The sequence below is a fragment of the Euleptes europaea genome, chromosome 1 (genome assembly GCF_029931775.1).
Source record: "Euleptes europaea isolate rEulEur1 chromosome 1, rEulEur1.hap1, whole genome shotgun sequence".
In the NCBI taxonomy this organism is placed as follows: domain Eukaryota; kingdom Metazoa; phylum Chordata; class Lepidosauria; order Squamata; family Sphaerodactylidae; genus Euleptes; species Euleptes europaea.
In genome coordinates this window covers 144,900,302-144,915,811 of record NC_079312.1, presented here as the reverse complement: position 1 = coordinate 144,915,811, position 15,510 = coordinate 144,900,302, and the positions used below count along the sequence as shown (strand labels likewise).

The window sequence follows — 15,510 nt, the reverse complement described above, 5'->3', positions numbered from 1 at the left end:
TTCTTCATTTTTACAGATTCGTCTTCTTTCCATGTATGAACCAGAGAAGCTTACTGACAGAGAGAAAACCATTTTTCTCTCAAAACAGTACGTGGTTAAAGCCCTTCTGTTTGCTACCAAATAAGATCCACCCCATGTCATGGAAAATAAAATTTAAAAAAATCTTTGGGTGTTTTGGCTTTAATCTTGCAAGTAATTTCAAGTAAACTTTGTATTTTTTTCTCTAGTTCCTGCAAAGATTTGAGCTGCCAATTTTACTTTTATCACATACACACCCTTTAGTAGAAAGATGAGTACTGGCTTGGTTAGTGCAAGAAGACAAAGCATCCAAGAATGGTGCAATTTGCACTTTATGGGTTTTCTGGATACAGAGAATGAGGCAGGATTACTACACATCCCACAGGTTCAAAACTTCAGAAATCCATCTGTACATCTGAAAGAAAGAGAAGAGAAATGCTATCTGTTTGAACACAATAGTCTGGTTGTCATTGTGGGAGGTAATGGAAAAAACCTCAGGATAAAAAAAATTACACAATTTGAAAAAGCCCTATTATGTCACCCAAAGCAGCTAGTAATAAGTAAGTTTTTTTCCGTAATAGGTGATCAGTGGCTCTGAAACAGAATGTACTTCTAGCTCTCACATTTTCTAGATCCTACATCTTCTGGCCACATTTATTCATTTACTGTGCAATGCCTAATCTCTTGTTAACTCACTGAAGGACGTCCTGGTAGAGAATTTACTCTTCACCTTTATATTCCTCAAATCACCCAGAGCAGCTTATGATAAAACAAACTAAAATTGCAATAAAAATCAAACAGTAAGATATCCAAATTGGTTCAAAAAAGCAGAAATACTATGTAATAAAACCCGCATAGCAGTGATCTAAAAACATAGTAGCAGCTGCATCCAAAATAATCTCACTGCAACCAAAGCTATTGGGGTGGGGGGGGAATCATGTAATTTCAACTGCAAAAGAAATAGGGAAGTTGTGCCAGATGACCAAGAGTGATGGGAACAGCAGAGGAGTCACACAATCTAAGAGTGAATGCTGAAAAACCCATCAGAGGTGCCCACTGCCTCTGATAATGCAGGCTCCCAGTACAGGGCAACACTGGCTAATCTCATTAATATGGCTGGACCCAAGCCGCTTAGAACTTTAAAAAATCAAAACTGTCACTTTGAATTGAGCCCAGAAACAAATTGGGAGCTGGTACAGTTAGTACAGCATTGGTGTTTTTATTTACAGGAAGAACCTGCCAAACCTTTAGGTGCCACATTTTGTATCCACTAAAATTTCCAGACACTCTTCAAGGGCGACTCCATGCAGAGCACTTTAAAGTAGTTCAGCCTGGATATGACTGAGGGAAGTGAATCACTGAGTGGGTCTACCTGCTCTGTATTTTGGTTTTGGGCCAGAGTTTACCCGGTGCAATCTGATGGGAATGATGGTACTACGGTATATTTGGCCACTGCCAAATATTAGTAGTCTGGTGTCATGTGATATATCCCCCCCAACCCCTATGACTTGTACTACAGCTTCCCTGTGCATTTGCATGCCTTGTGTGACTGGCTGGTGGTGCTAATGGAAGCAGCATAAATAAACAGCAGAAATTGTATTACATGTTGTAGAGGGGAAATGGAACTGAAGGTTGCTATTTATGATTGCAAACCCACATTTCTTAGATCATGCAGTTCCATCTCAAGTTTAATTCACAGATTATAATAACCCAATGACTGGGTTAAATTTTAAAAATTAGGGGCACTATGGAGTTGAGAAGTGTCTCTGTTCTGTAAAGTGAGGCTCTGTTGCTTTCAAAGGAAGCTGCTTGTGGGAACTGTTAGAATGATTCCACACAGGCACCTGTGACATGGGCATCACCTTAAGCATCACAGAGACAGAAAGCACAATCCAATAAATTCCTTCGGGCACAACCCTTACCTCTAGCCTTAGGACTTTTCTGTTTCTGAGATCTATCCATCTCCTCCAGGAACTGTTCAAAAACTTTCACATATGGAGCCAAACTGGTTTTCTTGTAGTCTTTAAGAGGATTTTTATTCAGGAGGGAAATAATTTCAAAAGTCATCTCAGTATAGAATTAACCGCCTGAATAATTTAAACAAAATAATGAAATAACACGCTCTTATAACCCACATGGGCAGCACTAGAGCAGCTGTTTCCAGATGTTAAAGGATTGGGAGAACAGAGGTCAACAAATGTGTCTGTCACTGGCACTTTAAAAAATTCTGAAGTCCTGCTTGACTTGACTACCCTCCTCTCCAGATCTAAGCTGGGTTTCTCCCTATCGCTCAGGGTCAGGGAGACCCTCTGCATTTCTTTGGAGCACAAAGAAGAGTGGGGTTCTCTCAGATTTCACACCAATCTCAGAAAGGCTTAGAAAGCTGTCAGGTATCTCTGCAGTCTGACGGAATCCCTATCCTTCTTCAGTTTCAGTAGACGGTCAGGGGTTCTCTGTGACAAATGCCACTACAGTACTCTGGACTTCAGAATGCCTTTGAGGGTCCAATGCTGTTACAGACAAGTCCCCAGAGAAGGTGCAGAGGGACTGGGGGGTGAGCACAAATTATGGCATGCTATGACAGGCCTACCAAAACTTGTGGACCCTTATATTTGCAGCATTACTCTTGGGAAAAGATTCCATACTCTAGAACAGTGGTCAGCAAACTCATTAGTCAATAGAGCCAAATATCAACAGTACAACGATTGAGATTTCTTTTGAGAGCCAAATTTCTTAAACTTAAACTTTGCCGCTCCGTAGATGCACATCTTCCCCCATGCGCATCCTCCAAACTCAAAATTAAGCCCCCCTGCAGAGTTTTGAGAATTTGGATGGGGGAAAACGTGCATCTGTGTGTGTGTGTGTGTGTGTGTGTGTGTGTGTGTGAAGTGCCGTCAAGTCGTTCCGACTCATTGCGACCCTATGAATCAATGTCCTCCAAAGTGTCCTATCCTTAACAGCCTTTCTCAGATCTTGCAAACTGAGGGCCGTGGCTTCCTTTATAGAGTCCATCCATCTCTTGTTGGGTCTTCCTCTTTTCCTGCTACCTTCAGCTTTTCCTAGCATGACTGTCTTTTCCAGTGACTCTTGTCGTCTCATGATGTGACCAAAATATGACAGCCTCAATTTAGTCATTTTAGCTTCTAGGGTCAGTTCAGGCTTGATTTGATCTAAAACCCACTGATTTGTGTTTTTTTTTTGTGTTTTTTTTGGAGGTCCACACTATCCGTAATGTGCATCTACAGAGCAGCAAACCCAAGGCAAAACCTCCCATGCATCAACGGCCATGCACAAACGAGAAGGAGAAAAGCCATCGTCACCTGCACACGCACCCCCACACACACACGGTGCCCCGCAGCCACGCTCGGCCAAAAGTTCTCGGACACCATGAAGCCAGCCCGGCCGCGGCGAGGGAGACTCCGAAGTGGAGGGAGGGGCAGAAGGCAGTGTCCCCGGCCCGCTCTTCCCCGTGTCCCCACCCCGCACCTACCTCGGCCACACCCGACTCCCCGCGGCTCCTCGCCCTCCGGCTCCAGGGGGCATGCTTCCCCTGCCCGGGCCACGACCCCGCACCTCCGCCCTTTGGCGGAGGGCCGCGAGCCAGGGGGGAGCAGAGGCGAGGCGACAGCCACCCGCCCGCTCGCCTCCACTGCAGGGAGGAGCCGCAGCCCGCCTCCTCCTCCTCGAGAGCCACACTCAAGGGGTCAAAGAGCCGCATGTGGCTCGCGAGCCGCGGTTTGCCGACCACTGCTCTAGAACAATGCAACGTCAGAACAGATATTGCAAAAAATACAATGCCTGTTTCGGTTGCAGAAGATCTAATCAGAAACACAGATCCTGAGCAGATATATTAGCGGGAAAAGGCTCCAATTCCAGCCTGCCTTGTCACTGGAGAGGCTACTGTCCTTCCATAAAGTCGATCTGCTTACAAGGAAGGACTGTATTCCGGCTAGATTGCGGGATCCATGAAGACTGTTAGGCGAAGGGACCCCTGATTCAGCAACCCAAAATGGCTTCTATCTTTTCCACAGTTCTGGAGCTGCTGTTAATCTCATACAACATTGCCCAGGCCCCCTGCTTTGCACAGAGTGTTATTTGGAGTCTGCTGAAGGATTTAGGGCCATTTTCCAAGCCTCCGGTGATTGTTCATTCTGCTCATACTTGGAGTAGGTGGCCTTGGCAATGTTGTATGTATGGACAATCCAAAATGGCAGCCAAGATATGGGCAATCCAAAATGGCCAAGATCTCACAAGGTAACCTTGCAAGATCTTGGTCAACATTCTGCATCTTTACATTTTTGTGTGCTTTGGATCCCCCCCCTTAATTATTTACTGCAAAAACTCTGCTTCACCTCTGAGTGCCCCTCTCCCCATAGATTTCTTTTGAACTGCACTTGGGGAGGGGACACCTATGAGGAGGGGATACCTACGGCTATTAAATGTATGATAGAAACAAAGGAGTGTTTAAACTGTGTGGGCAATGTCTACCAATTTCTCAGAAACCTCAGATAAGGTATCCATTGATCAGGGGGTAGTTTTGATGCCCTGCATAGCTCTTCATCCTTCCCCATGACTAGAAGAGCCAGCATAATTTACACAAGGTAGTACAACTGCAAACATTTTCATAATGTATAGAGAAAACAAACATTTTGATGCAGAATTTTGGATTTTCTGGATGCAGAAAAGTTTACTCCATTTAGTATTTAATACACACATCCATGAAAACAATAAAGAAAACCACAGCAATTAGGTTGGAGATTTCTTAGGGCCATTTGCACCTACCTCTATTCCTACGAGGGCTTTCCAGCTCCCCTTCATTTTGCTCTTCAGCAGCCTGATAATTGCCAGTTTTATCAAGTTCATGACAGAGTAGGCTAAAAATAGCATAAATTCACATAATTGGCATAGGGTCATTAATTGGTGTTATAAGATGGCATTCAATGTACTTCTGTCCAATGGAGCCATAAAAAATCCATGTTGTCCATAGTAGCAGCAGATGGACATTATAAGGCTAGGAATTATCCCTTTTTGTCAAAAAAGCTGCCCAGAGTCACCACAGACTGCAAGCTTTCCAATCTGACAACACATGCAGCATTGGGAATTTTGGGTAGGATGGCTGTACACTGCCTCTGTATTGACACTGCAGTTGAGACGGAAGCATTGTATTGAACACATACAACAGCTCTGCAGTTCTGTGCCAGGACCCTGCAAGCTTTCAAGAGCAAACTGCATGCTAGACTTATGCAACGTCGTATACAATGCTGTTCTTTGTTTTGAAAGTTTGACAAACTATTCAAGCCATCCTTTGGAGCTGGCTGGTTGTTCAGGCCCATAAAGATCTCAAGAACAAATTGCTGACGTAGTGGAATTAAGACATGCTTTGGACATAAGCTATGTCAAGTTTAAGAGGCCCAATAGCATTACCAAAAAAGTGCATTATTCTAACAATGAAATTTAGGGGTTTTAAAAAAAATATTTAGAGGCCCTTAAAAAACCTATAGCTTAATTAGCTTGTGCTTCAATCCAGCTCTGATCACCCTAAAAACCATATTTTCACTGCCTGTGTGACAGAGAGTAGACAGATTTGCAGTGACTGCTCAGAAACGAAGGCCAATCTGGTAGATTGTAAAGCTGCACCATAAAGCATTTGATTTATGACATCCTTTCATTAATTCATGTGGGAAAATGTTCTGATACCAATTTTCTTAATTTCCTTGAGGTGCAGAACTTTTTTTCTTATTTTTTATTGTTAATTATTAGTTAATTAAGGATGGAAGATACAGATACAGCCTCAGTAGAAGATGGGCTGTGGCTCACTGGCAGGGCATCTGCTTTGCATGCAGAAGTTCCCAGATTCAATCCCTGCATCTTCAGTTAAAAGGCTTCGGCACTAGGTGATGTAAAAGTTCTCTCCCCTGAGATTTTGGAGAGCTGATGCCAGTCCAAGTAGACTGTACTTTCCTTGATAAGGCCAGTGATCTCACTCAGTATAAGGTGGCTTCATGAGTTCATATATGTGTTCAAACAACCAGTACACACAATTCAATTAATTGAGACCCATTTTTATTAACACCAGTGGCCCACATAACTATTCTAACTACAGGAAAGTCCTCATACTTCTTTATCTGCTTTTGTTACTGAGCCTCACAGCAAAGTTTCATCTCAATTATTTTTTTCTCGCTCTCTGCAATTCATCTCAGTTCTCTTCCTTAATTTCCCTCTATTTGGGGGGGCACCTCTTTCTTTTTCTCCATCCTCCCCCTTTCTAATTTTTATTGCTCCCCTTTGTCCCAGGCACAGGCTGGCCAGGCATCATGACTGGTGGCAACTGGACAAAAACAACAGCAACTCCACGGCAGACCTCTGAATCTAGGAGGCTGGCATTCTCCAATCTTCATCCCTGTTTGCTGAAGGGCCTGAGGAGGGTTCTAAATTTCCCCCAAAGAGGTGAAGGAATCCTTATCTCGTGCAGGCCTGTATTAACCAGGTGTCTATGTAGCCACTTGCTTCTAAAAGAAGACATAATGTGGCAGTAGCCAGCCAATTACTACACTTGTGTTACAATTGGTATCTGGATTCAAACCATGACACTAGCTTTGTGGCCCTAGCCTACCTTGCAAGGTTGCAGTGCCAGATTTACTTATAAGCTAAACAAGCTATAGCTTAGGGCCCCACTCTCTTGGGCCCCCCAAAAAAATTTAAAGGAAAAGAAAACTGGATGTACATTTCCAAAATATAAGATAAAAAACAAATAAAACCTACATACAGCAACAGTGTTTTGTGTTGTGTAGGCTCCTATGATGTAAGTAATGGGCCCTGCCTGCTAGCCTGCTCCCTAAAATATCACTGGTTTGCTCATTTCTATATATTTGTATTTTTATATATATATATATATATATATATATATATATATATATATATATATATATATATATAAAAATCATTTTAAGTTAGAGCTTAATAATTATTTCACTATTAATATACTTCTTAATTGTATTTCAGTTCAACAATTACTTTGATAAAATACATATTTTGTTATGTGCAAATGGCTTTAGATACCTATTAGGTCCATAAATTACCATATAGCATATATTCAACACAAAAAACAGTGACAATTTGTTGTTGACAAAGGACAGCTGGACATATAAAGGGCCCCATTACCGTCAATAGCTTAGGGCCTCATCAAACCTAAATCCGGCCCTGCAAGGTTGTTGTGTAGTTATAAAATATGCAGTCCATGGCAAACTCTAAAGAAAAGTTCACTGGTTGGAGCAGCTTTTCAACAAAAATGTCCTATATATTTTTGTTTTGTTTTGCTATGCAAATTTTAAAAAGTGGAGACCCATTTGCAATTCAGAACTTGGAAATGATGACATTTTGTAACTGAGAATACTAACATTCAGAACTGCACAACAGTTGATGACAAACGTTGAACTTTCAGTACAGGACAGGGGTAGCAAACATACGGCCCACGGGCCGCATATGGCCCCCTTGAGAGTTCTCATCCAGCCTGCAAGCCAGCTGAGGCAGCCAACTCCCCCAGTCCTGATCTGAGCTGGTGAGGCATGGCCCAGCCCGACTAAGTGGCATTTATGACATATCCAGCCCTTGTAACAAATGCATTCAACATTCCTGGTTGTACGGCTTTCAGAATATTGTTGTGCTTTATTGTACACCATCAGTAATTCCTAAAATTCAAACAAGGGCAACATTTCCTTGAGGGAGAGGGGAAATGTGATATCACTGCTCCTCCCAATCCACTTTCATTAATGTTGGGTAGAGAAAGGAACAGAACTTAATAAAATAGTGGTTAAGCTGGCTCCTAGGAGGAGACAAATAGTTAAAACTCATGGATATCAATGGACATGTGTCCCCTTCTGCATAATGACCGGGCCATACAAGGCACCAGAGTTGGGTAATAAAGGAAATTACAGCAGAGAGTTTTGTAATGGGGCAAGGAAGACAACAAGAAGTGGACTTAGAAGAAATTAGGACCAATAAACATGAGCTGCCTGGTTTATCTAGACCTCAAGATTTCTGGGGACCCCTTCTCCTTTTTTGGGGGAAAGCTGGAGTTTTCCTGTTGAGAGCCTTACCAGATGTGTGCTGGGAGTTCCTGTGTTCAAAGTTCCCAGGCACACAGAGGTCCACTTGGGATTGGGACTATGGGATAGTGAGTTTTAAGATTCCCCTCCCCCTTAATTCCCAATCTGAAATGATACCAGGGAGCTGCTATTCACCTTGTTGGACCAGGAGAAAGTAGTATTCTGGTGGGGGAGGGAAAAGAACCGATCTCACTCCACAGATCCACGTGAAAAGTATGTTTAAAAAGCCCATACTTGGAGATATGAACACAAAACTACCAGCACATAACTCACAAGGGTCCAGCTCTGATAAGGCCATCTGAAAGTTCAACTACGTGATGGAAACAAACAACTTGCTCTGGATCCATGCTGAGCCAATGTAGTGTTGTGGTCAAAATTTTGCTCCACAGCCATTAGCCTCATGGGGTGACTTTGGGCCAATCCTTCTCTCTCAGCGCAACCCTACCTCACAGGGCTGGCGTGTAGGTAAAATGGAAGAGGGAGAACCATGTATGTTACTTTGAGCTCCGTGAAGGAAGGGTGGGATGACAATGGAAAATAAAGAACATACAAAAGGCAGTATGTGCTCCCCAAAGCAAATGTTCCATACCTTATAGTTGGAACAGCAAATGGATCAAAGTCATCCAGTTTCTGCAGGTCAATTGGAACCGAAATACGACCTGGAAGCAGCAAAAAGCAGAATCATTCTCTTGACTTCCCATACCAGAGACCATTAGCACTGGAGTTCAGTAAGATAAAGAACATTCTGGATTGTATCCACCTGCAGTTTTCTGCCTTTGGAAGGGCACTTTTTTCACTGAGGGTGGTTTTAACGGACACTCTTCTATCACTGCAGAATACCACTTTGCCCTCCATGCTTTTCTGATCCCCAGAAACAAAATTTCAGAAGGGTCAGTGGGCTGCGGTGAGACTGGGGAAGAGGGAAGTCCCATTCCACAAACTTTACCATGCTCACAATTTGTTGGATGCAACCCACTGTCCTGGCTCGGGGCCAGAGCATCTGTGTTGCATGCAGAAGGTCCCCAGTAAAATCCCCAACATCTCCAGTTATAAGAATCAGGTAATAACTGATGCAAAAGACCTCTGCCTCAGACCCTGGACCGCTGCTGCCAGTCAGAGTAGGCAACACTGACCTTGATAGAGAAACAATCTGACTTAGTATAAGGCAGCTTCATGTGTGTGCAGAAAAGTTAAATTCCATCCCAAACTAGAACAGCTAATCATCTCATGTTCTTTTTGCATCTTTTAACATTTTAGCTTTCGCTAAAGGCAATCTTTAATATTTTCTTTTTCATTTCCTATCACAGTAGCACATCAAGACCAAAATGCCTTTAAAAAGAAGGAAGTGTGACTTTTTCCCCATTAATTAGTCTCTTGACAAGAATTTGCCCTCAACCATAGTGCAATTCTATGCAGAATTACTCCAATCTAAGTCTATTTTAATCAACAATCTTAAATTAGAATAAGTCCATTTGATTGCTGTTGGTCAACTCAATCTTGGAGTATTAAAGATTGCAACATATAACCAAGTTCCTTTACTAAAACAGCATTTTGTGCCCAAACCTGAAGATATTTTTATTATATTATAAATGACCTTAAATGCCACTTATTCTGTACTATGACCATTAACACATGGCTTGCTGGCCCTGGCATGGATGCTTTCAGGAAGGGGTTTTCTCCGTGCTTCCCGAAAGCACTGTGGTGCATTTGTGCACCTCCCGGGTTTTTCCCTGTGTTTTCTATGATCTTTCCCAAACATGCTTTGGGGCAATATTTTGCAAAAGATCGCAGCAAAGCTGAGATAGCTGCCATGTTGGCAGAGAAGGCCAACCCCCACTCACATGGGCATTGCCCTTCCTATGCCACCAGCGGGATTTTTAAAAAATAGTATTTTATTGAAGGTTTTTTGGGGTACAAAAATAAAAAGGGGTATAGGGAAGGGGGAAAGCATTAAATTTCTGTGTCCAAACTTTTCCAGTACTCTATAGACATGTCTCATAAGTTGATTTAGTTTAGAATACACCCTTTAGTTTCTTATCAATAAAATATGCAGCATATCCTTTTATAAACCAGTCTTGAACCCATGCTAATATTGTCTCTAATAATAATATAAATATCTCTATTAAAAGCTTGCACTAACTATGTCAACTTCAGATTATACATAGCAAATTGGTATGTTAAGTGCAGTTGGCAAGATTCATTGTTGAAGTATATTTGATATATAGTTGCCATTTGCGTTTGAAGTCATCTAATGATTGATAAAAAGACAAACAGGTTAGTTTTAACATCAAAGCAAAATCAAATAATTTGTAAATCCACTCATTTGTTGTAGGGATCTTAGAGTCTTTCCAGTATGAAGCATACAGAATTCTGGCCGCAGTCTAATTGCATATTGAAAGAGTTCTTTATAAATTGGGTTCACTTGTGAAGGAATAATTCCCAATAGCATGAATTTAGGATTTAGTTCAAATTGCACTTGCAAGCTACCTTGGATTCTTTTATGTATCTTCCTCCAGAACTGTTGGCTCTTTTTGCAAGTCCACCACTGGTGAAAGTCCCCTCCATTTCCAGTAATTTGTTTGATTCGTCTTGAACATCTTTTGAAGGTCTTTCGAAGAGAGATACCATCTATAAAACATTTTATACCAATTTTCTCTAACTGCTTGTGAAGAAGAAAATTTGATTTCTGTCATCCACAATCATTCCCAAATTTCCATTGGAATTGTCGAAGGCTTTCACGGTCAGAGTTCATCGGTTCTTGTAAGTTATCCGGGTTGTGTGACCGTGGTATTGGTATTTTCTTTCCTACCACGGTCACACAACCCGGATAACTTACAAGATTCCATTGGAATAATTTCCCTAAAATTTTGCATCCATTTAATCATGCACATCTTGACTTGTTCTGACGCCGTTTCGGTTGCCAATAAAAGCTGGTATATTTTAGACAGCAAACGTTCTGGTGTCTTAGTTATTATTTGTTTGAAATCCATCAATTTTCTCATTATGCCTTTTTCATAACAGTCTTCAAACTGTGAACTATTCTATGGTACGTGAACCAGGAGATCTTTAGATTCTCATTTTGAAGTTCTTGTAATGTCTTTATGTTGCCATTTCTAGTAATCAGGTCTTGATAAGTGATGAAATCAGTACATTTCCTGGTCACCAAATCTAAGTAGGCTTCCGTAGGAGACATTATTTTGGATGGGAAGAACTGAGGGCTATCTTTAGTAACTTCCATGTCTTCATGAGATGTTCTCTGATATTACTATCATATATCTTCAGTTCTGTGCTCTTTGCCCCATCTTTACTCCATAATAGAGAGTGAAAGCCTCAGTCCAGACCAGCTTTTTCCAGTCTAATTTTCCTGTCTTCAGGGTGCAGTATCCATTCTGTCAAAGCCACTAAGGTGGCGGCTTGGTGATAGAGCTTAAGATTTGGTAATGCAAAACCGCCTCTCTTTTTTTCGTTTTGTAAAATTGTGAATCGTATTCTAGCTTTCTTCCCATTCCATACGAATTTATTTATTCTCTATTGCCATTTTCTAATAACATCAGGTTTTAAATGTATTGGTAATGTAAAAAAAAGAAAGTTTAGTTTAGGCAATACATTCATCTTAATGACTGCAATCCAGCCCTTTTCTGCATTTCTTCTGTTTCAATTAAGTCTATTTGATGTTTTAAGTTCGATATTTTCATCAAGTGTTCTTTGTTAGTAGTTTTTTGGTGTATTTCCTCTATGTGACGAAGTTCCTCATATAGATTATTCATCCTTTGTTGTTTGTCTTTTCTTATTTTTGATGAGACAGCAATGAATCTTCCTCTCATATAAGCCTTACTGGCGTCCCAAATTGTTCTGATTGAAGAACGGGCGTATTATTTATTTTTTAAAAAATTAATCTCCTCTTGACATGTTATTAAGTTTTTATGTAACAATATGTTGTCATTTAATCTCCATCTTCTTAAACCTCTGTTTTCAGCACCCACAGTTATCTGAAGTGGGTTGTGATCAACAAAAGTTCCTGGTAAAATATTGACATCTTCCAGGTTGATAGCCAATGATTTGGAAATCCAACTCAAGTCTATTCTCGAATATGTGTTGTGTCTAATCGAGTAAAATGTATAATCCTTTTGATTTGGATGTTTGAATCTCCAGGCATCAATTAGATTCTAGTCAGTTAGAAATTTAAAAACAATCAAAGGTAATTTGCCCCCTTTTGATTTAGATGATTTATCTAGTTTTAAGTTCATTACTCCATTCATATCTCCGAAAACAACTCTCTCTCCTTGGTGAATATCCTGAAGCTTATCAAAAAAGTCCTTGAAAATTTTTTCCTTCACATTGTTTGGGGCATTCACATTTGCAATCATGTATTTTTGACCATTTGCTCCTTGCAACAACAAAATCAAATAACTTCCATTTTGGTCTTTGATAGTGTTCAACACTGTCATTTTATTTCCTCTAACATATGTAGCCACTCCTGTTTTTTGTAAGGGATGACGAAGCATAGAGTGTGCCTAACTTGTCACATTGCAAAAGCCTTTTAAATTGATCTTTAATATGAGTTCCAAGAGTTTATGAAAGGTTTTTTCTTTTAGCTGGGGAATTTAGTCCATTTATGTTAATTGATGTAATTTTTAATTGTTCCATTTTAATTAATTGCTCCTGCTAAATCCAATTTGAAATCTTCTTCAATGGTTTGTGGGCTTTCTAGAGCTAAAGGTGACACTTGTTGAGTCTTTATTTTTTTCAGTCTCCTGCAATGTTTCCGGGAAGGTAGTGAATTTAATGTCTCCAAGTAGTCCTTGAACTAGCAGTCATTCTTGTAAAGATGCACGAGGATCAATTATCGACAATTGCTAAACCGCTTCTGTTAGTCCTTGCCTCCTTAGTCTTCTGGACTGAATTTCTTCCTGAAGTTGTTGTTCTCCTTCAAATGACATTCTGTCTTCTTTGCTTGTACTGAAGGGAGAAGTTGGTTGATATAGAAGTTCTTCTATTAGTTGATATGCTTCTTCCCTTGTTCTGATAATTCTCTTCCCCTTTGGCAATGAAACACGTATTGCGTAGGATGCGATCCAGCAAAATCTGATGATCTTTTTATGTAGTATAGAACATACAAGGACTAAGATATGAGGATCAAGAATATAAGATAAGAAGCTATGCAGATGATGTGGTGTTGATTAGTCAATGCTCAGCGAGCTCGTTGTAGGCGATTAAATCTCAAATTGATCAATTCAGTTACATCTCTGGCTACAAATTGAATAAACAAAAGAACAAGGCGATCTTCTACAATGTATCGGATGGAGAAAAACAAGAAGTGGTTAATATATTCCAATGTGCTGAAGCCAAAAGAAGTTTAAAATACCTAGGAATTCATATCCTGTCAGGAGGAGATACCTTTTACGACCTTTAAATCACAAATGTCTACAGAATAAAACAGAGCAAGATTTGGAAAGATGGAATAAACTACAAATATCGTGGCTGGGCAGGATTGCAACAGTTAAGATTACCCAAACTAAACTTTCTATTTCTATTTCAGACTCACCCAATTCATTTAAAGCTTTCAACCATTAAAGAATGACAACAGAAATGGAAAAAAGCCCAGGATCAGATTTAAAGCATTACAAGGCGGAGTAAAAGAGGTGGGTTGGCAGTTCCAAATCTCAAACTCTATTACCAAGCAGCCACCTTGGTATCATTAGCAGATTGGATATTACATCCTGAAGACTGAAATATTAGACTTGAAAAAGCAGGCTTGGATCAAGGCTTCCATGCTCTTTTGTGGAAAAAAAGAAATACTAAGATGAAACTTAAAAGTGATGATGGAGATATTAGAAAACATCTCCTTAAGATATGGGACACATTAAAAATGAACTTAAGCCCCACCCCTCCAACATTCATGTCACCAACTGAGGCATATTTGAATTTCTCGACTAGGAAACACAATGACTTCATAACATATCAAGATTTATTGACAAGGAATGGTAAAATAAAGACGCTACAAGAGCTTCAGATTGAAAATATAAACATCACATAGTTTGTGTACCACCAAGTAATTCACTCGCTCAGGAAAGACTGTATTGGGATAATATTGTGAGGAAGTTAATGGAGTTTGAGCAGATAATAACAAAGTCATCGGATCACCTGTTATCTAAAATTTATCAACTTCTGTTAACATATGAGACTGAATCAGAACAAGTGAAAGTCTGCATGGTTAAATGGATGCAAAATTTTGGCGAAATGATCCCAATGGAAACCTGGGAGCAACTTTGAACTAAGGGAATTAAGTTTTCATCCTCACAAGCAGTAAGAGGCAATTGGTATAAAATATTCTACAGATGGTACTTATCGCCAAAAGATCTTCAAAAGATGTTTAAGACAAACCAAGCTAATTGCTGGAAATTTTCAGAGACAGAAGTGACTTTCTATCATCAATGGTGGTCTTGCAAAAAAAGTAAGCAATACTGGAAAGCTAGACACAAAGAAATACAGGATACACTACAGTTGAAATTCGAACTTAATCCTAAAAATATGTTGTTGGGAATAATACCTCCCCAATTAAGTTTGGTACACATAGAACTCTTTCAGTAAGCAGTCACTGCAACCAGAATGGTGTATGCAAGACACTGGGAAGAAGACATGATCCCAGATGTGGCTGAATGGGCTAATAAACTATTTGATTTTGCCTTGATGTCAAAATTGACATTTCTGGTAAAAAGGAGCTCAATAGATTATTTGAAGCTGAGATGGCAACCTTTATTTGATTCTGCCGGTTCTGTATTTCTACTTGTCAACCTATCTCTATATCTTCTAAAACACCAAAGACTTAAGATTGGATGAAAATATTTATTTTCTTTGGTCTTTTAGAAGATATAGAGATAGGTTGACAAGTAGAAATACAGAACTGGCAGAATCAAATAAAGCTTGTAGATACAATATAGAGTACATGAAGTAAGATAGTGGACCAGAAAATATTAAACAAACATTTTTAACCTCTTTGATATATTCTTTATCTTTTGGTATAAAAATATGCTTAATAGCCTAAAGGAGACAAGAACTGATGAAGGATGCTCATATGTTTATTTGTAAAGTTTTAATATTATTTGGACACAGATACAAAATCTTCATTATCATCTCCCCTTTTTTTCTGTACCCCCATTATAAAAATAAAATTCATTTTAAAAAATGTAGCATCGTGAAACTTACCTGTTTTGGGATGAACACTGAAGGGGCTCTTCAATAAATGGTTGATTCCTTTGCTTACATTAATATCCAGCCGGGGAAAGCAGTACTGCAACATGATCTCCCACTGTGCTTTCTTGAAAGAGGAAAGATTACAACCAGATCACATTCTGAAGGTATGCATCTACATCTTTACTAGAGGTAG

The 15,510-nt window shown here is 39.9% G+C and overlaps 1 protein-coding gene across 1 annotated transcript in view; it reads right to left on the bottom strand.

Moving 5' to 3' along the window:
• Positions 1-328: 328 nt before the first annotated feature.
• Positions 329-15,510, bottom strand: part of PRIM1 (DNA primase subunit 1) — a 32,026-nt gene continuing 16,844 nt past the window's right edge. The window contains exons 9-13 of the mRNA XM_056860539.1: positions 15,330-15,441; positions 8,713-8,782; positions 4,801-4,892; positions 1,941-2,039; positions 329-433 (exon numbers count right to left, since the gene is read on the bottom strand). Coding sequence (XP_056716517.1) covers positions 414-433; positions 1,941-2,039; positions 4,801-4,892; positions 8,713-8,782; positions 15,330-15,441 — 393 coding nt within the window. The 3' untranslated portion in view covers positions 329-413. The remainder of the gene's footprint in view (positions 434-1,940; positions 2,040-4,800; positions 4,893-8,712; positions 8,783-15,329; positions 15,442-15,510) is intronic.